Source organism: Phalacrocorax carbo, chromosome 1 (genome assembly GCF_963921805.1).
Source record: "Phalacrocorax carbo chromosome 1, bPhaCar2.1, whole genome shotgun sequence".
NCBI classification, from domain to species: Eukaryota; Metazoa; Chordata; class Aves; order Suliformes; family Phalacrocoracidae; genus Phalacrocorax; species Phalacrocorax carbo.
In genome coordinates, this window is record NC_087513.1 from 191,967,581 (window position 1) to 191,993,080 (window position 25,500).

The 25,500-nt window shown below is 35.5% G+C and overlaps 1 protein-coding gene across 7 annotated transcripts in view; it reads right to left on the reverse strand.

The window, feature by feature from the left end:
* NBEA (neurobeachin) overlaps positions 1-25,500 on the reverse strand; it is a 505,018-nt gene that overhangs the window by 243,996 nt on the left and 235,522 nt on the right. For all 7 annotated transcript variants that reach the window (XM_064441021.1, XM_064441019.1, XM_064441015.1 and 4 more), the window contains 2 exons: positions 23,428-23,489; positions 9,908-9,972 (listed from right to left, as the gene is read on the reverse strand). In XM_064441021.1, the coding sequence (XP_064297091.1) occupies positions 9,908-9,972; positions 23,428-23,489 (127 nt within the window). The remainder of the gene's footprint in view (positions 1-9,907; positions 9,973-23,427; positions 23,490-25,500) is intronic.

Consider the following 25,500-nt stretch of genomic DNA (forward strand, 5'->3'; position numbering starts at 1 on the left):
GTAGATGGGTGTCACATTATCAAACTATATTTCTACTAAGCAAAAGATGGTAAAAGTGTTATTACTGATATATCTGGATTAAATCATAGCCAGCTAACTCTGAATCTCAAATTCATATAGACACAGCACAACTCAGCATACTGTCCTAACTGAGTTACACCTGATGAACATGCATGGTAATGTTGTCATCCTTTGAAGGATTTCCAATTTATCTAAATCCTTACTAACTCAATCACATGCATGGCATAAGATCAAAAAAGAAAAAAAAAAAGAAACCTCATGCTTTCTGGCATGAGAAAAAGTGCTTACAACCATCTTTTGGATTCTCATAAGAAAAACAATAGAAATGATTCAGAAAGAATCCCAAACCAGGAAAAATATCACTCAGTAGTATCAAAGACTGTCAATATATCAAAAAAATCTCCCTTCACGCACTGCAAATAAAAGAAAGGAACAAGGACCTCTAGGTCAGCAAATTCACTTCTTCACTGCAATATGCAGCTACGTCATACAAACTCTTTCATAAACTATCTTTAGTTTATGAAAGGCATTTTCATGTTATCTAGCTCATGAAATGTGTCTTCAGTTTATGAAAACGTGATCAAGTTGCTTGCCTCCAGCACAGCTTTGGAAGGTCCTCTGAAGGTTAAAACTGTTTTACTTTCCAATTCACATGTATACTTCAGCAGTCTTTACTGTTTCATTTTATGCAAATATTGCCCTTAGGTTTAAACAACTCTTCTTCCTTCTGTGACCTTCTGATATTCCGTCTATCCCTGTTTTACTAGGCCAAGTAAATAAGCTCTCTGACTTTTCTTGTATGGCAAAACAGTTAGTAAAAAGGTTGGCTTTTGGGTTTTTACTCATTTCATACACCGATTTTACCTCTTCTGCAAGGGCATAGCCAAAACTGTCAACAGTATTCTTAGACAAGTTCCAGCCACTATTTATATAGTAACATTAATGCTGCTTGTTTCAATGGAAAAACCTTTTCTGATTCTAGAATTGTGTTTTGCTTTTTCTTAGCCCTATTCTCTATGATTTTGCACAAGAAAATTTCAGTGATAGATTCGTCTTTTACCTCCTCAGACATTTCCAGAAGATGAACCAACAGTCTCTAGCATATATTGTCAAGAATGTGAACTCTATGTCAGTGCATAGAGTTCATTATAAAAAAATTTGTAACATATTACATTGCATAATATTTATTTTAATGGAGGTTTGAAACCCACCCCATATATCCTGATTGATATTTCAGTCACCTGTTCAACTGTGCTACCCATCCACAGATTTTTACAGAGCACTCCTTTTTGGTGAAGAAGCTTATTCCCTGCATCTTTCCCAAACCGTCATGTATTGGAGTGACCCATCCAAGTAAGAAGGAGCTTGAGGCACAAAATGCATATATATTTGCTAAACAGAAGGAAGATCTTAAATTTGAGAGCAGAGTATTTTTACTCTCCTTTGAAAATAAGACATGTTCTTCAGTGAGATCTCCTTATCAATGACAACTGAACATTTGTTGTGACTGAATTATACCCACTGTTCTCATTCATCCTTGTAATCCTCATCCCACTTTAGCAAGCACCACCCTTAAAAGACCTAATAGATAGACTGATGTTGAGGCAGAGATGAATTAGGCCTTCTGGTCATACTTATTAATCTCTACACAAGTAGTCCTCCCACAGGGCTAAGGAGTTGTCTGAAAGTACAAGCTTGCTGTACTTTTTATACTGTTTTCCAGTAATTCATGATTTACCAAAGAAAAGACAGTGACCTAGAATAATCTTTGGCTTAATGCTGTTTGACCATTTCTTCAGTTCCACTGCTGAAACTCCTATCAGAATCAATGCCAAATGTGCTGCTGTGTCCTTCCCCAGCTGAGTGATCTCAACCAGGAACTGATGACCAGGAAAAATCTTATCCTCTTTGAGTGGCAATTCTTACCACATAAGGTAGAGATTAAAAACTCACTTGGTAACTTATGGCTTCTTTTTACCAAGACAAGCTTGATTTCTATTAATGCCCATAAATTTATGAACCACCATTAAAGTTCCCTTAGTAGGAAATGTGTTTGATTTGTTTTTAGACTGAATCAAAGGACTTTCAGTAAGGAATCCACCAACAAAGCAGTCTGAAATCACTCATGACTCAACTCCTGGTACACTTCTATGGGGAAATGAGCTTTCTGTACAGATGGCTGTGAAGATTCCAGCTGAACACATGGAAAATGGAAGTAAAAACTAGAATTAAGATATTCTGATACTTTAAAATAAGCATGACAGGGCTTAAGTATCTGTAGGAATAAGACTAAATGTCTGGCTCTCCTTTACCTAAAAATCGAAGAGCCTCAGACTTATGAGTGAGAGCAGACTAGGTGACAGCATGTCTCACAACATGCTGATTCATAAATATGAGTTATTTGAAAATGTTTAGCAGTAGGTAAGAAGTTATTTTAAAACTACGTGGCTTGCTTTCCTGAATTCTGTCCTCAGAAAGGTTACATAGTGCCTACACGTTAAAGGAAGTTGTGAAAAAGTACATATAATCAATCAGAAGCCCATGTTTTTCAGATACTGGGGTGTTAAAAGGCTGGACTGTGGGGCTCCACATTCTAAGAAGTCATTCAGGTAAATGGCAAGAGCCTGGGAGAGGTTTTTTAAATTTTTTTTTTTTGAGTTTTGGAAATAGAGACAGTGATAAGGTTACATCCAAACTGTCTTGGAAACATGTAAAAACCATAAAATGTTTGCAACACATTTAGATGTGGTTTGGGATAGGCTGTGCCAAACAGTGCTATTTGTACACCTATCAGAACTGGAGGATGAAAACCGGTATCTCACTAACTATTTTTAAGTGACTTTGCTATCCTGCAGTAAGTAATAATCTCACACAGAAAGAAAGAAGTCTCGTAGCTGTTACACTGCTAGAAAAAACAATTGTGCTTATGTTACTCAATCTTTCTTTCATTTGAGATAAACTAAAAAAGCAGATCATTTCCAAGCAGCAATTTTCAAAACAGGTTACAAAATGAACATTTGTTATAATTTAGCTAAGGTCTTGCTTCCTCTACTCATTCCTGAAGTTCTGCCAACTCACGTGTCCAGGGAAACAGATGTTTCTCTGACTTACTTTCATCAGATGCCCATAGCTTAATTTTTCCAAGAAGCAGCCTGGAAATATGCCACTTTTCCACCAAACACAGTTGTTTTGACAATTATTACTTTTAATGGCATTCATAAGAAATGAAACCTATCATTGCAGTTGGTATCTATAATAGGATTCATAAACTGGTCTAACTTGAAGAGTTTGACATTCTACAAGATGCCATCCATACTGGTATAAATACTTTGAAAGTAAATTCAAAGAAGGTAATGTCTACAGAGTGCTCTGATTTCTAGCAAAAGGGCCATGATGAGGAATTTACTAAAGAAAAGTTTGAAATTACAGCATTCAAAGACCAGCTACTGGACTACAGCATGAGCACAGTGGCAAGAAAAACTTCATGGATGGTAACAATATATCAGAAGTGCTACAGAAGCTATAACAGACTCAGTGAAACTCAAAAGTTGACTACAAAGAATCTATTCCACTCCTCATAAAGATTTTGTATTTTGCATAAGAAATTTCTAAATCAAGAGGAATCTGTCTTTTTGAAATAGTGACCATCCAGTAAACATCCAAGACCAGCAGTTACAACTGAGATGGCCTGCATCTCAGAATCAGCCTCAGCTTTGAGATACAACCAGATCAGGCAAGGTTAGAAGGTGAGCAGATGCTTCAAAACCTCAAACAGATCTAAGAACCCCAGCTGTACTGACCCTACAAACAGATAGATGGTTACCATAACAATGTATGCTTTGTCTAGCGCAAACTGACTATTAGCTGCAGGTAGAGCAAGGACAGCTGTAGTAAATAGTATGAGATTATAAAAGAGCACATCTAACAGGGAGCTCAAGCTCATGCCTCAGCTAGAGGAGAAATACAGACATTCAGTGCCCAGTTTTACAGAAGTATCTACGACAAGAATCTTCTACTGATGGAAGATGGCATTTAGGATGAATTTCCATAAAACAGCCACTCACAGTTGATAAAGGATTCCTCCAATCAAAAGTTACAATTGATGAGGATGACAATTCAGCAACAGAATGTGGTTACATCTGTCAAAGACAGAATAATCAAACACTTCTGCTCATAATTGTATATTGTATATTGTATCTGAGTGCTACTGCTTCCCCAGGGCTATTTTCTGCCTGGATTTGCATATATTGGATTTTGCACATGAGGCTGGAATTCTTTGCAAGTTGTTCTGGTAGCTCTCAGCTACATAATACCCATGATGTCTGAAGACCAAATATCTTGCATTTCTGGATGATTCAGGTGAGCTCCCCATTCTGACCTCAAGGTTCCTGTGATCAAGATCATTGTCAAGACAGAAACAAGGAACAGCATCCTTTCTCCATTCTTCTTGGACCCAACTACTAAACCAATTCTTCAAAGGCTATCTAGGAATCCAACTGTAAATGCACGTCATAAATCAAATATGGCAAATGGCATGATAGATACACCTTTTAACACAGGGCCTGAACATTTAAGTATTGCAGACAGTGAATAATGACTGTGAGCTCATTTACCACAAACCAAACATACCAGAACTGAGAAACTGCAACAGAGGATGTCCAAAAGAAAATTTGCTGCAGTTACCCAACAATCCTAGTTGAGGTAACATGGAAAGAATGTAAGTCTTTATTAGCTTCCTTTCAGGATTTAATCAGCAATTCATCTAAATCTAAACAAACACAAATTTCCAGTCTATATAAACATTCTGCTACTCTTTCCAGGAAATTACTGAAATATCTCAACAAAACAGGGCTTAAAATAAAAAGGCCTCATTTGAATTTTAAGTATGCTTAGAGGTCCAGGTAGGTGGATATGTTAAAGTATATATTTTCATGGCTAAAGGCAGAAAGCAGACTTAGGTACAGAGCTGAAATTACAGAAAAAAAAGCTTACAATTTTAAATCTGAAATGAAATATAGTTTCATGTTTCCTCTAATTTATATTATGATCAGAGTACTGCTATTTAAAATGAGGAAATTCTGTAAAAAATAAAGGATATTATTTTAAATGAAAAGACAAGGTTATCTCTTTAAAGAGGTAAGGGTTGTGAAAACATAAATGGGGAAGGAAACAGAAGCTGAGGATAGTAATCCAGTTCTGAAAGATATAGATAATGATCTGTAACATCCACCTCTTAGGCATGATAGACCCCTGAGATACTCTACTTGTCAAAGGTATCAAGGTAGAGTATGACCAATTAACCACAACCCTCAGAGCACCATTATGAGGCCAGTTTCCTACCTATTTAGTTGTCCATACATTCAGAATGTAGCGTTCTAACTCTGATATGAGTACTGTTGAACATAGTGTGGAAAATTCACCAATGTCAAGATAAATGGTGCTCACTGCTCTTCCTGTGTCCACAAATCTAATTGTTTTATCACAGAAGGCAAACAGATTGGTCAGGGATGGTTTAGCTTTAGTAAATCCATGCTGGTTGTTCTCAGTTACCTTCTCCTTTGTGTGGTCAGAAATGTGTTCCCAAAACACTTGCTACATGGTTTTCCAAGGGCCAGAACGAAACCTGACCAACTTACAGTTCTCTGGCTTTTCTGGACTATTTTGAAGCTGGGTGCACCATTTGTCTTCCTCCAGGCATCTATGACTTGCCCCAATTTCCTTGACCTTTCAGAGATCTGAAAACTCTATTCTATGATCAGATAGTAGTCATCAGCCTTGCAATGACTTTCACTACCATCAGATATACCCCAACGGGTATTATGGATTTGTATGGGACAAGTTGTCTCGAGGAATCCTTGACTCAATCCTCATCCACTGCAGGTGGTTCTCCCTGAACCCTTCCACTAAAGACAGAGGCTTGAGAAATCTTGGTGAAGACTGAGGTAAATAAGGTGTTGAGTACCTCAGTCTTATCTGTACCTAAATCATCCATCCCATTCAGCAACAGGCCACATTTTCCTTGGTCAGCCTTCTACTAATAACCAACTGCTAGAAGCTCTTGTTGCCATTCATATCTCTTCCAAGTCTCATTTCCAGTTGAGCGTTGGCCTTCCTGATAGCATTCCTTACATGCTCAAGCAATGTTTCTAAATTCTTCCTTTCTAGCCTGCTTCTACTTCCACCTCATGTGTACTCTCTTTTTGCACCAGAGCTCTACTACAATTTCCTTTGTTAACCAAACCAGTCTCCTCATATATCTACTTTTTTTCCTGTTTTTGCACTTGGACAATGCTGTACTTAAAGGCCTGCCACCTTCCCAAAGCATCCTTGACCTCCCATGGGATCCTACCTATCAATTTCCTGAATAAGCTAAAATCTTCACTCATGAAATCTGTACTCTGCTACTCTTCATCTGCGCTTCTTTCAGGATTTTGAACTCCACTATTTCACAGTTAACTATAGCCAAAGATGCCATTAATCACCACATCCAAAACCAATTCTTGCTTGCTAGTGAATTGCAAATCCAGCTGTGTGTTACTCTTAGTTGGTTCATCCTATATTATGAATTCAACCCTAGCACTCTCCAGAAATCTTCTTGACTGCATGAATCCCACCATGTGGCAATTTCAGAGGATGTCAGGAAGGTTAAAGATGTGCATGAGAAGTAGGGTTTGTGATCCAGACACTTTCTCAAATCGTTTCAAGAATGCTTCTTCCTTTCCCTCACCCTGAATGGCTGGTCTGTAACAAACCATGACCTCACCTTTAATGGACTCTCCTCTCATCCTGTCCTGCAAGTTATCAACAGGACTGCCATCCATCCCATTGAAGAGCTCCATACATCTGAGCTGCTCCTTCACAGAGAAGGCAACACTCCCTCCGTGCTTTCTCTGCCTACCTTTCCTGAGGAACTTGTATCTGTCCCTCTCAGCACTTCTGTCATGAAGTGCAGGCTGTCCCACCAAATCTCATTCATTCCAGGGATGTCATAGTTTCATGATTGCATGTGGAGTAATTTCTACTGCTAGTTTCCCAAGCTGTATGCATTCATATACGTATTTACTTCAGGTAGTACTCCTGTCTTATCTCTTGTTCTTGTCACCCTGCACCCTTTTCTTTTGACCTCATCCATCACCCCCCCACTTAAATGTGGGTTGTAATCTCCCTCCCACATTATTCCTAAATAACTCTTTTCATGTCCCCTTCTACAGCCAACATTGCAGATGCATCCAGCTCTTAAATTAAGAAGCCTATTTATGTGTGTAACCTAATATAAATCTGAAATCCTAATTAAGCTATCAGTGAAGCTCTTGACATGTGTGATATCGTCAACATCACATATTTGTAGCATGAGACCGATTAAAAAGAAGCATAAAGTTCAAGATCATAACCAGGATGTCTCAATCTTTCAGGTATATTATAGACAGTGTTATTATACACTTCCAATTAAATATTTTTGCATGTTTTCCTTGAGAGCATTGATTTAAATCTATAGTCAGATACTTTTGCTATACTAAAAACTGTTATAACAGTTCCTACATTTAGAAAGCTGTATCAGAGTGTTTGTACACTGAATTCTACAAATATGTGGCTTTCAGTCCTTCCTAATATAACATTATCTAAACCAAGAAAAAACAGAAACAAACACAGTAAATAAACTGATTTAACATGAAAATGCAATTTATTAAAGTGACAGGAATATAGATGTTATACTTTTTTAACCAGAACTAAATGAAATATTCTGTTTCAGAGCATTTCTATTAAAGTCAAAGACCAGAAAGTCACTCAAATTATTTCAAGCAGAAACAACAAAAGTTAGGTACTCGGAAAATCACCTTATAGCATCAGTATATTAAACCAGATAGAAAACTAACCGAAATATTAAAAACTATGATCCTCTGCATTACATCTAAGCCTTTTCCTCCATGTTCAAAAGAAAAAGCTTTGTCAAAACTGTTGATTTATTACCCATGTCTCTCAAAATCTTACCCAGGAAGTCCTTCAAAATATTCGTAGTCTTTATTTTGCTTTTAATAATTTAAAATGCAATCATTATTGCACAGTGATTATATGCAATTTTACATCCCATTAACCCTGCTTTGTTTTAATTATATAGATCCTTTGTTAGATTCCTTTAAATGATCCAGTTTATAATTTCAGGTTATCCTAGGGAGCACTTTAATTCAGCTGCACATTCATCAACTGTTTATGTCCTGTTAATTGTTGACAACTGCACAATTGCATTCTCTAGCTATGATTGATGAATTGCATTCACAAGTTTAGCTATTAAGCAGAATAAATATTTATAACAATTTCCAGTTAAAGGATTGTTATCTTTATACCCAAAAGGGTAAATTAAAAATGGATGGGCTGATTGCAAAGAAAAGTGTTCCAGTAATGCACACAGACGTGTTCTAAAACACCGTTCTGGCAAAAGTATATGGAGGAACATATGTCTAAGGGCAGTTTGATTAGACATTCCTTTGATTGGATTTAAGCAGCAGTTCTTAAACACTACTCCATTTTGAAAACTTATTGTTAGAGGGGAGTAGATCATCCACTGTTACCTTAATGCCTGACTGTTAAAAATATGCAGATGTAGGATTTGTTCAGAATAAACATTTTATCAATAGTGAGCATGTAATACCTGAATCCACTTGCCTGGTTGAGAAAATAAAAAGGGTAAGAATGGGATTCCATATTACTGTCCGAGAACATAAGCTTACTATAATTATTTAGTCTATTACCGTGCAATATTTCTTGTATAATGTGCAGTACATGACCCACTCAGGTGAGCCCTATTGTGGTCCAAACTCATATTGCTGCTTTGTAGCAAGAAGAATTTCCAGTGAAAGGACCAAATTTCCAACTTCTGTACTGGAATGTAACTTTGTGCCCATTCAGAGGATTTACACCAACCAAAAATTGGGTAAAAAGCTACGTGCTCCTGTTTCTCAGCTATTAATGTTCTATATTCCTCTCTCTGATGCCTTCAAGGCTTCCTTTTAAATGAATGCATGATTTAACCACTGAAATATCAGCTAGACAAAAATTATCCTATAACAAAGAGAGGACTTGATACTTTACTATTGGTAATTACATAATATTGGTGAAAAAAGAAACACACATAAAATGACAAAATCTCTTCAACAGGTGTATTGCTATGTTTTCTTTTCAAGACATCTAGATTCAAATGGATTTCATGTACTGACCAATACAAGTCACACACGTTACACAAGTTGCTCCATTTGTCTTTGGCATTCCACTACCGGGAAGGCCAAAGAGTCCCCCTTTGCTGCTCAGCTTGCTGACTGAAAGTACTGACAAACGTTGCACAGAGTAGAAGATATAAAGAGATACAGCATTAAAATTACTTGAGGATTGATAATAAAGTATCTTAACAATTTGAAAAAGCAGGGCAGCTCGTATATACATAATATCCTGTGTGTGTTTACAGGACTCAAACTGGACCAGAAATTCTAGATAAAATAATTCCTTGTGAACTAATAGTATAGAAAAGTGCAGTTGTACAGTGAATGCTGTGCTCCTAAAACAGATGGAGCAGCAGATGGGTTTACAGATAGGGCTCCCTGGACTGCCTGGGTAAAGCAACCTTGCTGCTCTGGAAAATGGTGGTTCAATTCTCAAATAAACCCAAACCTATATACAGTTCATGGGAGCTCTATTTCCTTCTAACAATTAAAAAAAATGTTCAGAATTTACACATTTTCAGATTAATATTTACTATATAAAGTATGTATACAATAAATATCTTAATTAAAATGGCCTTTTCACAATCTTTTTGGAACAGATGGTGAGGAAGTATTATCACCCAATGGAATAAATGCAAAATGACTACTTGTTCAAAAGCTTTAAAATTAATTACCTTCCTTCATTGATGAGCTCAATAAATGCAAGTCCTGCATTCTTCTGAATAGAATTTTGCCATTCCTAAGAAGATAAAATATAACATGATCAAAACCCAAGGATTTTAAACCACATTTCTGAAGCTGAGCCTGATGACTTCCTAAGGAGCTTGAATTTAGGCTGAACTTCTTAATTTAATGCTTTGCTTTTTCTTTTCTTTTTTTTTTTTTTTCTTCAAAGAATGACCTGATAATTTAAAAACTGTGATTCAGTCTGATTTTCAAATAAATTTTAGGTGGTCATGTTTTTGGTTTCAACGTTAAGCAAGCTTTGGTTTCCTTGTCTAGTGAACATGAAAACACATCTTGTTTCTCCAATTCATATAGTTGCCAAATGAACATATTAAATGCAACAGAGTATGGCAGCAGTAGCTTCTTCACTTTGCTTCACTGTTACTCCTTGTACATTTTATCATGTAGGGCAGGCAATAATCTGTGTTACATCCACCCCTCCTTGAGTTTAATCTTTGTTTCTTCCCCCTTGTAAGTGAAAACAAAACCAGTTGCTAATAACAGAGTTTTAAAAATCCTTTTACTGTTTAAATGGATTTTCAAGATAAACTTTCAAAACTGATTTAAACCACTTGATAGATAGTATATGATAACAACTTTTACTTCATATACAACTGAGTTCAAGAGAAAATTCTCAATGCATTACATACAGCTTTTGGTCATAGAACTCACTGCCTCTATCACACCAACATACTTTTGATACTTGAGATGAAAAAGGTTGAGGTATCTCTCTAGCAAGTAAAGATTACTTTCTTTTGGGATAATTCTTTAAAAGTTTTCTTTAAGAGTAATAAATATTTACTTTTCATTATACAGAAAAAAAATCAAAATACATTAGCTGCATTAAAGTTCAGAGAAATCTTCCAGTCTAAGACTTCACATTATAAACAAAAATGGTTAGGGAGAGTGTTATAGTTACAGAACTATTTTGCTTTACATTTCCTTTTTTTCCAGGACTAAAAAATCAGACAGAACTCCCCAGAGCTTGTTTCCTGATCTGGGCAAAAAAAAATAGCTTAGCACAGATAAGGAAATTTTCTCAAAGAATAGTTGTGAAATCAGCAAGATGCTTCTTACTGATCCTATGAAAATTCACAGATTTCACCAAGTCATGCATTTTTAAAAAAAGCCCAACAACAATAATCTTATACTTATGATCGGTTTTATAAGAGGCAAGGTACTAAGATACACAAATAATTAACATACTCGATCTATTACTGAGCAGGTAAGTCCTGATTACGGAAGACGGAGTATCAGCACTCAAGCCTCTAGCTTGTGGGCTGGAAAACCATTGTAACAGGTCCTTTCTTCAGCGTTGTTGATTTTGTTTTCCAAATCCAGTCACTGAAGCAAGCGTAACAATCTAATTTTTTGGAAGCAATTAAATCACCTTGGCATAGTACAAATTCACTCTGAGAAACTAAGAAGGAAAGGATCCAATTGCCTAAGCATAGGCATCTAGTGCCATTTTAGGAAACAATAGTCTGGGCTAGAGATAGTATTTCAGGTGTAGCTTTTTTTTTTTTTTTAATCAGAGCCTCTTATTGTACACTATAAAAACCTCTATTAGCATTTTCTTTTGCGATGCTTTTCTGCACCAAAGCTACTACGATTCTGCAGCCAGAAAAGCCAAACTGGTGTGAGTACAATTCAGGACAGAAGTTGAAAAGAGAGAAGACAAAAAAAATGCTTCCTAAGCCAGAAGAAAGCATGCTAATTAAATGTTTAAAGAGAGACAGAGGGTCAACCTGTGTCTGCAAAAGACCAAGAGATTCTTGCAAGTCTTGTCAGATCTTCCTGCCCAGTGCAAATGCCTTGGATACTTGCAGGGCATCCAAAAAGGCTAACTGGATTTTAGGTGAGATATCTTAAAGTACCTAAAAAGCCACTAGAAATCTATGTGGAAGCAAACGAATCTCTTTTTACGTCTCCATAGGTGAAAAATCTCAACTATTTATTCAAAGTAATAATTCATGATAAAAATGTATGAAACCTGTCCAACTATCTGGAAAAAATAATGATGCAAACCAGAAATAAACCAGGATTCATGGTTCATGTGTTGCTTCACTACAAACTCACTACTACAAACTTCACTAAAAACTCCCATTAATCCACAAATAAGGGAATAATTATTACTATGATAATTTCCTCTCAGTTTTAGGCACAATTTAGTATTACAGATTCATGATCCTGAGGGGTGATCTGTACTTCTGAAGTGGCACCTGTTTTTCTTTCTTTAAGTTTCTTTCTAAAAGACCCAAACAATAAACTGAAATATTTAAAAATGCCAGCATTACAGTTGTCTTTGCAATGGTCGTTCAGATCACTTCAGGCACTTCAAGAAATGGATTAAGATGTGGAGTTATACACCCAAAGAACATGCAGCGATTTTGATTACATTATCTTAGACAACACAGAAGATCTTTCTCTTCCTCAAGATGCAAGAAGCAGAAAGATAAACACCAAATTTAACGGATGCTTGGACGGTGGTTGGAAAATTTATGCTATAGGCAAATAGAATCATAGCATATACATTTGGTTATTAGCACCTAAGTGCTTGAATGACCACACTGTATCTCAGGTGGTTTTGGTGTAGTTCATATCCTGAATCTTCTGGGCTTTAAAATAAGAGCTGGGAGACTTTTCTGTGCCTCAGAAATGCTGATGCCAATTACATGCTGAAGTAACGGAAGACTTCTAACTAAATGGTGTACCAGAGAATTTCTTCTTTACAAGAAGGATATGTGGACCTTTCTTCCCTTGGGGCCCCTCTTGACAGGGCAGTAGGGATGACTATTACTGCCGGCATTGCACCCCTTGGAACAAGGTAGGGTATAGAAGACTTGGGGACAGAGGCACATTTAGGGACTAACACAGACTGTGTTCAAGAATGATGGCACATCACTTCTTGGTACTAAAACCAGAATGAAGATATCAAATTTCATTTTATTAACATTGAAGGAAATTTAAAAAAAAATGTGTTTGTACACAATAACTAAACGTTATAACTTTAGACATTCAGTTCAATTGCTGTCCACTATGGCTATGTTCTAAATATTTTATATTATGCAAAGTTCTATTGAAGACATCAAAAATGTACTAAATGTACTAAATGATTAGGATAGTGGTAATTGCCTCCCCCTTATCCCCACCTAAATTGCCCTCGTCCTCTATTCTATCGCTACTTGAAAAGCATCACTGCATCCAGAAAACATCAGCACAGGCTCCCTGACAGAAGGTTCAGACTGAATACTGTTACGGAACTGTTCATGCAGAGGAAGACAGCAGATGAATAAAATTGGGATGAGAGTAAAAGGCTAAAACTTCTAAAGAATGAACTGTAACACAGTACAGATATTAGTTGAAATTCAGGGTTTGTTGGGTTGGTTTTTTTTCAAATAATGACGTCCATTTTGTTACTCTGATATTCTTACAATTTTTACTTTTGAGCACATTTTCCTAGTCCTATTTCTTTAAAATTCTCCAATCCCCAGTACACTAACAAACAAACAAACAAAAAGGCTCGACACCATTAACAAATTTAGCAACATGTTAAGTCAATACCACAAAATTTGCACAGGTAAAAAAACAAATAGTGAAGGAGCAAAAAAGGAACAACTAGCCTTGGCATGCTAAAGGACTTTTTTTTAGTTTATATTATACTTGTTTCCAAACCAACCTTTTCTTACAATAATTTTAAAATTTTTATTCATGATTATTAGAAAATTTCTTAAAAAAAAATCTTGTGCTAGTATTAAATAATAAATCTGACATAATTTCTTTACAAAAAAAAGGAATAGCTATTCTCAGAGTTTTCATAATTTACATGAGAACTCTCACCCTTTCAGATTTCTGCAAGGAAGCCTAAAATTGTGTCACAAATGACAAGTTTCTCAGCAAACTGCAGTTACTGAATGGACAGATAACTGATTTAGTAAGCATCCTACAATTCTTCCACTACAGGTGCCACTGTCTCTATCAGTTGTAGCTTCTTTGGAACTCTGTCTTCTCCATGTCTTAAACTAATCTGAGTTTTTTTTTCTTTTTGTCATATTGAATATTTATTTAATTTTTAAGTCTAAGGTATTAATATCTCAGCTAATACCTCAATTTTTCAATTACTGTATTATAATCATAACTTCTTGAGACAGATGAAAATCTATTATACTGACTCTTCTTTCTGGACCCTTGAACATGTTTGGAGAAAAGTCTTGTACAGAGCTGAACAGGTGCTACCTTTTATCAGGATAAGGAAGGGAAAATTTAATAAAAATGTGTTTGCAATTCACAACATGCATGTGATTTACCTTGGGTTTGAACTCCATGTTGTGAAGTTACCTTCTAAAATCACCAATAACTTGCTTTACTTCATTTCAGAGGAAAGATTCAAAGGAAATGTTACAAGACTGAAGGACATGTTTCTTTATGGCAGAAAAACATGTCCATTAGAAGTAGGTAAAAACAGAAAAACTAACTGATTTCAGGATACAGCCTCATAAATTTTTGATCAGATTGCTCATAAATTTTTCAGAAGATTATGAAGTTTTAAAGATCATAAGACTGACTGTCCCTACCATTCCTAGAAGAATTGAGCTAAAGATATTGGAGTCTTAAAACCTTCCATTACTGTTTGGAATGAGAATCAGATCTAAGAATTCTAATTTTACTGCTTTTATCCTCTCACACTCACATGTACACTGCTGATAGATGATAAATAAAATGTATTTTTTGTCTACTCTTTCAAGTAAATTTGGGATAAATTTTAGGATTTTATGAGAGGTCATCCATTTTAAAAGCGCCTATTTCCCCCAATAAGGAAGTTGCAGAATGACTGACGACATCCTCCTGGAAGACAAATCTGCAAGTATTGGAATACACTGGGCTTCTGGCCAAATCACAGAAGGGAAAAGAATGTGAAACTTTCACAACACTATTTATATGAATTTGTCTTTAACAATGCAGCAAAGGTAATAGGAAGGTAATAGGAAGTTTCAGATTTCACTTTCACCAGACTAAAACCTCATCTTTCCTTTCTTGACTTGGAGCTAATTTTTCGCGTTCTTGGAAACACACATCGCCCTTCTGATCACCTGAGGAAATTGCTCAGTTTATCTTGGAGAAGTCGTCAACTATTCCCAGAGGAACATTTCACTGGTATCTTAGAAGAAAAAAAAAATCCACAATTGCAAAAACATTTACATTATCCAACAACACTAGGGAAATGGCCAAATTTATTTAGATGATACAATATTAACGTTAATCACCTTGTTGAAATTCTGCATGTCTTCTAATGCAGACAGAAGATATGTGATAAAAGATACGTGCATCTCTGTAACTTCTAGAGCTTCCTTCCTGACTGGAAAAACAGCTCTTCATTTAAGAGACACTAAAATGATACTAACAACACTGTTGATACATATAGCTATTAATCCTAAAAGCTAGTCCACTTATTACTCAACCAATCTTTGACGTTAGAGATGCATAACTAATTTGAAGTCTTGCAAAGCCCACAATTAAAGGGAAGACTTTCTGATGAACAGAAAACTACTCCTTACATTGGGTCCATAATATATATAATATGAAACACCCCCAAACTATGTTATATTTATTAATAATGATGGCCTCCAATAATGAGCTTTTGCACCCTTTCTCAGCCCTTTAAGAAATACTAGCTGACCCTTTCTGACTTTCTTGGTCTTTTCCTCTGATCTAAGATCCTTCTCAATCGCAGGCAACTTAACAGAGAAGGCACCTTGCCACATCAGGATACGGGAAAATAATTCTTACAATTTTCTGATCCTGCCTGTTTTGCCATGAATCTAGAGGAGGTTCAGATCCACATCTCACTGACGTGCAATAAATGTAAATGACTTTTTTTTTGACAAAAATACTCTGACAAGGACAGGGAAAAGAAAGGACCAGAAGTTCTTTGATAACTCTGGTGTAAGATATTGAAGAAGAGATTTGTCTTATTACTGAAGGCAAAACACAGAAGCAGTTTTCTGAGTGTATGGGAATTTGGAAGGACATCTCACAGAATAAGCAAGTAAAATTGCCCAACAAGTAGGAAAGAATACATTGATGGTTTCTATTTGAAAGTTACATTATCAGAAGCAGATGGCCAAGAGATGAAGAGGGAGATTGGGCTGGAAGACATTCCACACATGGACAAGGAATTAATGCAAGAAAATTCTCTGACGTCCCTTTAGTGTAAAAAAAAAATAAATACATAAGATAATGCAAAATTATCATCTTTTGGAAAACTTCCAAAATTCTATAAAGCAAGTGAGAAACGGGGCTGGAGGCAGGGCAGGAGGGAGGGTGGGGGGTGGGGAATAACCACACCACACCAGCACCCCCCAGCAAACCACTTTACTTCTAGAGCAAAACAATATAAAGGAAAAAGTTTTCTACTTCCCCTGTAGCTTATACTGGAGGTCATTTCTCATTTTGGAAATTACATTAAGTGTGTATGACAGCCTATTTGTGTATAGGCCGTGTTCTGGATTATGAAGAGGCCCAAATCAACACCAAAACATAAGTACATGTTTAGGCTGTAACATATCTGATAATGGATAAGGACAGGGAAGAAATGTTGTTTATCTCTTGCTGGACATTTATATAGCCCACATAGGATGACAATATTAGAGAAAGTACTCACTTCATCTACAAACACTTTATTTATTGAACTTAGAGTCTAAAATTTGAGAGATAAAAAGTGAAGTTACCAACCCCCGGTTTGGAGCTATGTGACTGGCATTTTCATACACCTTTCTAGTGCTTTGTCCAGTGTATGTCAATCTGTGGGATTTTTTTGGTTGTAACTTACTTCTGTCCCAATAAATGTCAAAATTCCTGTCTTTTTTCTTGACTGCCACAGGGGCAGCCATTTGTTCCTACAACCTCAGCCATCCTACCTGCCAACTGCTATGAGCTATTGCTCTCATGGCTACTCAAGAAGTATAACCTGTTAAAAATTACTAATTTATCCAGAGTTACTTTTTATTTTAATGTGACTGTTTCTACCACTGCATGTATTGGTGAAAGGGAGCGAGCAGGAACATGGAGAAGACATGATACCTCTGCCAATGTGATTTGGCCCAGAAAGAAGTCTGAGCTGAACATTGAAACTGCAGCCTAAGAGTATGATTCCATTAGATGCAGAGATCTGAATTTACAGCTTACTGCCATTAAAACACAAATGACATTTTCTCTCTTCTCCTCTTTTCTCCCTGATTTGAAATCCTGAACCCTTTTCTTTGAGTAGCTCCAGTGGTTTTTGAACCAGGGTCTCAACCAGCTTAACCGACTAAACAAGGAAACAAATGACTGAACAGTTTTCAGATGTGTTTGCGTCTTATGAATACCAGCACTGCTACAGAAGTGGTGTTAGCAGCGAAGAAGCTGCAGGACAGAAGCAGTGTAGCAGATCCAGAACTCTGTTAGGATAACTGTTTTCAAGATATGCTGGAAAAATGTATTGAAACAATGAGTTTCTGTATGCATGTGTGTTTCTATGTATCCTTCCCTTCTGCATCAGATTTTAATTCAGACTTTTGCAGTGATAAGATATGCAGCATTGTCTCCTACTAGTTGCACTGGTAGAAATACAGAGACAGTGGATAAACTAACAGGACAAATGGGAAAACACAGCCAAAGGTAAAATTTCCGACTTGTTTCATGATTAGGAAAAGAAAGATTAAAAAATTACACCTCCATAAGAATTTGCATAAACAACCTTCATTTTGCCATCGAAGTTATATCAGACTTAATTTCCTAAATAAAGTCCCAGCTTCATTGCTCTTTAAATTTAAGAGAAGTCATTATTTAACTTCTCTTCAGTCTTCCTACTGCAGTCGGTGTCAAAAAGACAACTAGGAAACAGTTCTGTTAGTGTGCTACTATCACAGTTACTCTGAAAGAGGTATCACTTATCAAAAAAAAATTAAGGGGTATGAGAACTCTAGGAATACCTTTGGAGGAAATAAATGAGGACCAATAAGCATAATTAAAGTTGAAACTAATACTGACAACAGGAGTAAATACATACAAAATTATTATAAAGAAATCTATAATGAAAATCAAAAGGTTTCTAATAATGTATAATGTTAAAATTTAAAATAGATAGTCTGGTAAGATACCTGTGAGGATGGTGCTTGGTAATAAGGCCCTGTACAGCAGAGCTGGAGAATTCTTACTTGAACTTCTCTAGAAAGCCTTGAATAGAGTATGTTTAGCACCAGGAAGCATAGATTGTGTTGCTATTACATGAATCCCACATTTCAGGGCTTCCTCTGGTCAGCTGTAGGGACCAGAAAAGGATTTCTTTTTTCTGCTTGGTTTCTGTGTTGAACAGCTGCCAGTTTCTGAAGCCCAAGAGCTATCACATACTTGGAGGCAGAATGCACATTTAGATGTGCTAGCGTGTACTGAAATCTCTCTAGTGCCTGGTTGATAGGTCTTCCTATATTCTAGGAAGCTAAACCTATCACCAAATTTACTTGGTGAGAATTTCCTTCAAATTTGCACTGGCAAGACATTTTTTTTTTTGGATGGTGGTGTGGTGGGTGGTGGTGTGTATTTGTTTTTCCACCTCTCCTTGGAATTGGATTAATTTCTTGGTATTGTTTAAATTTTTTTCTTGCCACTTAGGACAACAGGAAATGTACTCATTCACCTTCCCCTCTCCTGCCTTCTGCCCCATTTTGCCTCTTTAAAGTTTTGATTGCTATAGTATATATAGCAGTATACAACTACTGTTTTACATGTGTCAAAACACTGGAAAGTGTTTTATGGACTGTGCTGCATGGGAGCAGACCCTTCACAGATCTTTTTTGATTAAGTATGTACTGAGTGGCTGACTATGATATGGAGAGACAGACTGGATTCAGCCCAAGCACTTCAAAGTTTCCAGGTTAATAGATAAGACAATGTGGACAGACACAACTCATTTATGAGGCTCACACTGTTAACCAAAGTTTGAAAGGCTTAGCCAAAGCTCAGTTTACCCATTAGTTACATACTAGAGTTTGTCAAGTTATGGATATAATCCTGGTATAGTTTGCTTTATTTAAGGCACTTTAAGTTCTATAGTTTTTCATAAAAGCAAACAATTTACAGAATCTACTTATAGCCTAATTACAAGTGGGACCATGTGTTATCATTTACTTAAGAATCTCCTAACAGGCTTTAATTGCCAGTTTTAAGTAAAGCATTTCTTGGTTATGTATATCTTTTTCCTCACTCCTCATACAGTTTTTCTCATAAAAGCCTGTTTACAAGGGATAGCATCTAAAAGAAATCTTTTTGCTCAACATAGTGATTCAGAAGCAGATTATTTTAATTCTAGCTTTGATATTTCCTTTGGAGGCTCCTGAATTACAATCTTGATCAAACTTCCAACATGGTGGGAGGGGAAATCAACAGAATGAATGACGTATTGAAAACAAAAAACCCCTGAAATTTGTCAGATATTCTACATGTATTCTACAATCACAAATCACATAACTTTTTTTTCCCTAAAGTAACCATTTATCCATTATAATAGTTATATTTTTAAACAGGTCAAGCAGCAAGATGTCTTAAATACTAAGACAGTATTTTCTGTTTAAGAAAATTAATTTCCTCTGTCAATAGATAAGATATATAAAAATATAAGTGGCATGAGATAAAACTCCTTTGGGATAACATCATTTAGTTTCTGCAGAAGCTGTATCCCCAAAGAGAAAAATTTGTCAAAGATCTGGAAGTAATTAGAAACTATTGTAGCATTTTGGTTAGGGGAAAAAAAAAGAAAGAATAAGGAAAAAGTAATTGAACTCTTAAATCTGATGTAAAAAGGAACTACACTGCAAAAATTAATGTAATTATAAAAAAAATTGCATGGCTTATTGAAGAAATCTGCCACTCCAACAGCATACAGGTATGACATGCTCAAATATGCTGAGGGAACAAAGGCCAGCTAATCGAGCACAGATCTTGTCAAACATAACACATCTTCATCCATTTTTATGTTAAAATACACTAAATCCAAATGAAAATGCCTGCTTTATGAAAAGTGAAAATCATTATATGTTTATTATCAATTATCTAGAAAAAAATATATTTCAGGTACTTGGATGTGTGCTTTTGGTTTAATTTAAGAAATAAAGAATATAAAGCCTTCAAATTGACCTAAATTTTAATCTAGTGAAGTATGTAATGCTAGGAAAAAATTAAAATGGGTGCAGGGAAGCAATTTACAGTACCAGAGAGATTCTGAAAATACAAAGTGTAGAACTTTTTGTTCTTCCCCAGACCCACAAATGAGGCACTATCCCTACAGGAGTTCCTGTAAAACTTAAAATGTATTTTTCACAGAAACTCCAAATTCCTTTGAGGGAAAGGCTTGATTGCGTATCCCTCAGAGTCTAAAAGACTGCCCATATGAACTGAATTATCCATGACATGTACCTTCAGACATTTGTAATGTGATATTTCATGTAAATTTAGACCATACCTTGGACGTGAGCCGCTGGCAATGTTGATTTTATTCAGGAGCTCAGATAAGAAAAAAAATTCTGACATCCTTGCTAATCTGTAGTCATTAACATGGAATTTCCAACATAAAGAGCATAAAAGCATCTAATTTGCTATAGCAAATGAAAGGAAAACAAACTTCGCATTTCCCTTTCCTTTTCAATGTCTAAAGTTACTCTGTTCTGTGCAAACAAAATTGTACTTTTCAAAGGTTTTTAATAGTCATCTATCTTTTGAGTGACACATTTCAAACTTCCCCACATAATCTGTAAAATATCATTCAATTTGAATATGAAGGATTTACTCATGTTAGAAAGAAAAGCCCTAGTTACTTCAGGATTATTGAAAAGTGCAGTACTTTATATAGCCTTTCCAGTCCATAATACGCAATGTGTCATGTGGAAAAGCTCAGGTAGCACTATCTGCTTTTTTTTGAGAGATGAGTTAACCTCATTTGCCGCAGAGAACATCTCCTAAACTCCCAATTCCAATTTCTGTTAGCTACAGGCTGGATTTTTATATTTGTCTGTCTGCCATTCTCTTCTTCTAGCCATCTTGTGGATCAGTATTTTTATAGCATTTACCTCATGTTTTCTTTTGACAGTTTTAAAATGTAAATAGAAAAAAATAACTATTTTTCTTCCTGCAGATGAATAGAACTACCGACCTGATTGTTTAGTACGCCTACAGGATTAAATACAATATTCTGTGCAGATGCAATTTACAGAAGCAATACTTCTGGAGTTAGGAAGGTGAGGGGAGGAGAATGCAATTTGCACCACTACAGCCCCCTGTTGACTAATTCCTGTAGAAACATTTATCACCACCACCAAACGTTACAGCAGTAGCTTCTGAAGTACTTCATAATAAATGGACATCAGGACACAAAGTCTTCCTTATTTAGAAGATAGGGAAACAACCCTGAAGTATCAGGTAGGGTATGAAAACTAAAAGCTTACTGTTTCCCCAAGTACTCAGATCATGGAAAAGCAGCTCTCCCAAGCAAACATTGAAGAAAATGAATACATGTTCAAAATTTGAAAATTATTAGGCTCTTCACATTACTTCAGGTATAAAATGAAGCTGATTTTTAAAATGCAAATATTATGAAATAATAAACCACATGTATGATAGTCATAAAAATAACAAATTGATTTAGCTGCATTTGTTATATAGCTTTACTGAGATGTCTAAAGAAAAAGCATTGCAGAAAGAGCTTAAATTTCTCTCTCTTCCTTTCAATCAATATTTGAGGCAAAGTTTCATCTCTAGGGCCCTTAATGGCAGGAATTCCTGGAGCCAGCAAATGAGTAATGTTAAACCTATGATTAGATGATGAGGCCATCAAAGACACTAGACCCTAATGCTACATTCCATTTTATTCCTGAGAACTGCAGTAAAACCAAAGGCTAGAGAAGAAAGGACTGTAAGTTACTCCTTCCTTCAATAAAAGGTTTGAAAAGCTGCTAAAAAAAAAAAAAAAAAAAAAAAAAAGTTGCATGACATGAACATAGGGCTCAAAAGCCTTAATGGATCTTTTGGAATTTTCCTGGAACCCAGGACTTCACCATTAGGTAACAAATTTTTCAAGTGCCCTGCTGGAGAAGGTTTGAAGTTCAAAACCCACTGAGGATTCCGGCCAGGGATGTATTTTTCTTTTACTTTTCCCTAACCAATATCCACCCTGGCTAAAAGGGGGGGGGGGGGGGGGGGGAGGGGGGGGAAGGAAGAGGAGGGAGGGGGGAAAAGGAAAACAAGATTTAATGATTTCCTTATGACACAAGCTTGAAGAAATGCAACATAAGGACTGGCAAACAGCAGGTAAGTTGCAACCCCCTCCCTGAAAATCAGTTGTAAATGTTAATTATTTTCAGATAGATTCCTCAAAAGTGGATTTTCATTTCAATTACCCCTAGAAACTAATTTGTTTTCAGAGATTTTTTTGTGCATGTTCTCAATGTGAAGCAGTGAATGCACAAGTAAAACTATAAAAAAGTAATTTTCCTTGGTAATAGTATAACAAGTTAACCTGGCCATTTTATATACTAACTTGGTTTGAGTTTAACTGGTATTATAAATCTGTGGGGAACTTGGTGAATGAAACACTGTTAATAAGTCTTTAGAGAAGTGTAAAAACTTGTGAAGTTATTTGGATCTGTTAAGTCATTATATTCTCCTTATATTTTACAAAATGAGCAAAATTCTAAAATGTTTGTTGGTAACCTATTACTGGCAGTTTAAAGTAAAAGGTTTTATATATTAATTTAGCCAATAACACTCTGACAAAAAAAAATTAAATTGAGATGTAAACAATCCAAACAGTATGAGGAATTATTTTAGTTTTGAAAATTTTACTTGTGAAAGCAATTCAAAATGTTAATTGTTTCAGATTTCTGAGAATCCCATTACTGCTATGCTAAGAAAAAAAATAACCGCAGCATTTTTAAAGAGAGATACTCTGCTTCTGCCAGTTCCTGAGGACTACCTAAACCTTGTTCCTCTACTTTTTATATACAAGCAGCTATATAAAAGATGCAATAAGTTATGTCATGTATACCAAAAGTAAAGTCACAACAAAGTAATGTTTTAGAAAATTACTAATACAAAGACAGATTTTAACATAAAATTACAAAACCAGTATCCTATTTACATATTCCAAGTAAGAACTGGCTTGAAAGAGACTTCATGCACAGAAAAATTGCATAATTTACATCCATACACTTTTCAAACCAAATGCAAATATACATGGTATGCCCTATGAATATAGTGACATTATGGTACATATTAAAAAAAAAAATCTACGATTTATATGCTATTAGAAAAGATGAATTTGTATTTTTTTTTACTGAAAAGGAAGAACAAAACAAAGAGCAATCTATAGTTCTTAGGCTGGCAGTAATCCAGCACTATGCAAAGAAACTAATACAATTAAAACCAGATAATGTCTTACCTGTGAACAAAGCAGCATAACAAGTTCAACCACTGAAGTACTCGACTTCATACAAACCAGACCTGCAATAAACAGTCAAAAATGAATTTAGAAGAGTGGTGATATTTAGGTATTATGCTCCATGGTTTCAGAAATTCCATAAAATACCTGTGCTGCACATTTTTATCACTCAAATTCACTGAAACAAGGTTCAAGCAGAATTATCTGACAATTTCAGATTCAAACATACTTAAATGAACAGAAAGCATCAAAGCATCACCTGGAATAATCTACACTAGGTTCAGGATAGAATGTTTTTTAATTAAGTATTTTTGGCATTTAGCTCTGCTCACCATTTAAATAAATAAATACATACATACGTATCTATATCATCCAAAGCAATTTATTATATGATAACATAAGAAAACAATCTTTAAAAACTAAATAATTTAAATTCTTAAGAATAACCTGATCAGATATTAACAGGTAGAGAATAAGGCCTCTGCTTAGAAATTATTTTAATTTTCCCCTGGTAATTGATTTTCTGATAATTGAAAGCTTCGGTAGTAATGAAAAAGGCATTAATGTGAAATCTTATTTTTATTAAAATTATAACCAATGGTTTGTAGTCCATGTTTCTTAAAAAAGCCTTTGAATTATGCCGTGTCGTTGTTACTAATTTTTTTGTACTTAATTTGAATAATTAATACCTAATAACATTGCCACTATTGTAAATACTTCTTTGCAGCTTTGGAAATGCCAATTTATTTTCTGAGGGAATAAGTATTTAAAAGATGCATTGTAAAGAGACATGGAGGAAATTACAATTCTAATGTTATCTATGTATGGTAGCTTCTGTTATCTAAAATCATACAGGCAACACATTGATAAGTTAGTTTAGGGCACGGAAACACTTTAGCTGTGTTATAAAAATGACAAATACACAAATATAAAGCTTACAACTAAGGACTAAATAGGAAGCTGGAAAGCAAACTGATGTGCTTTAAGTAGGTTTCTACAAACAGCGATTAGAGACAAAAGCACTCCTACACAATAGCACGTATATTTATTGCGGGTAGTGGATAAATACCCTTTTGTGCCCATTTTGCTAACAACCCCATCCTTATTGTAGAGTAACACAGAACAAGCTGTAAGAAGCCACTAGGATTCCATTCTATCAGATATATGGGCAGACAGTTAACTAATTAAATAAGAGGCAGATGTGCAAAGCTCATTTAGGGAGACAATTGCTGTAATTGATCAGTTATTCTCATGCTCAAGTGCTAGAGGATCAGAAAGATTAATGGGATACTTATCACCTGCAGGCTACCTCCACTGTTTGAAAACTGACAAAGAAAATCCAAACAGAAGACCGAATTCTACAGTTAAGCCAATGCAGGTAGCACAGGCATATCAAATATTTTATCATAGAATGTCCTCTGGTTTATTATGAATCCACCTCATACTCAGTAAAACTAGCAAAAAAATTTCTTTTCTGTCACACGTTCACTTATCTTCTTTCAAAATCAGACCTCAGGTGTATTAAAACATGTTTGAGTCAAAATAATGCTCTTAGAAACATGTTCCCACGCTACAGTCTTTTAAATTTGTACATTCTTTACCTGCTGATTTTACAACAAAAGAACAAATATCTCCAACATACACAGTTATGCAAAAATAAACTAAACTAATTCTATAACAAAAGTTTATGCATCAGTGTTAATTTCTCTGCATCTTCACCAGGTTTCCAAAAAGAGTGGAAAACGCAAAGCAAATTATATACTTTTAAGACAAACACACAATGAATATTTCCTGGCTTAACTATTAAATTAGAAGTTTTTAACTTTCGAAGCCAGTTGGTGATACTTATGCCACCTGTGCAACTTCAAATGATTTGAAAGAAAGTTTGGAGCGTGGATCAAAATAAACATGCCTAAAATGGCACAAGGCTGGGATAAGTACTCACGATTATCATCCAGATAACAATGATGAGTCTTAATGACACAAAGGTTGTATATATAATAAAACAGCAGTCTCTGTTTGAAGGAAGTGATAATTACCTTAGTGCAAAATTTTCTGTTTACAATACGCATT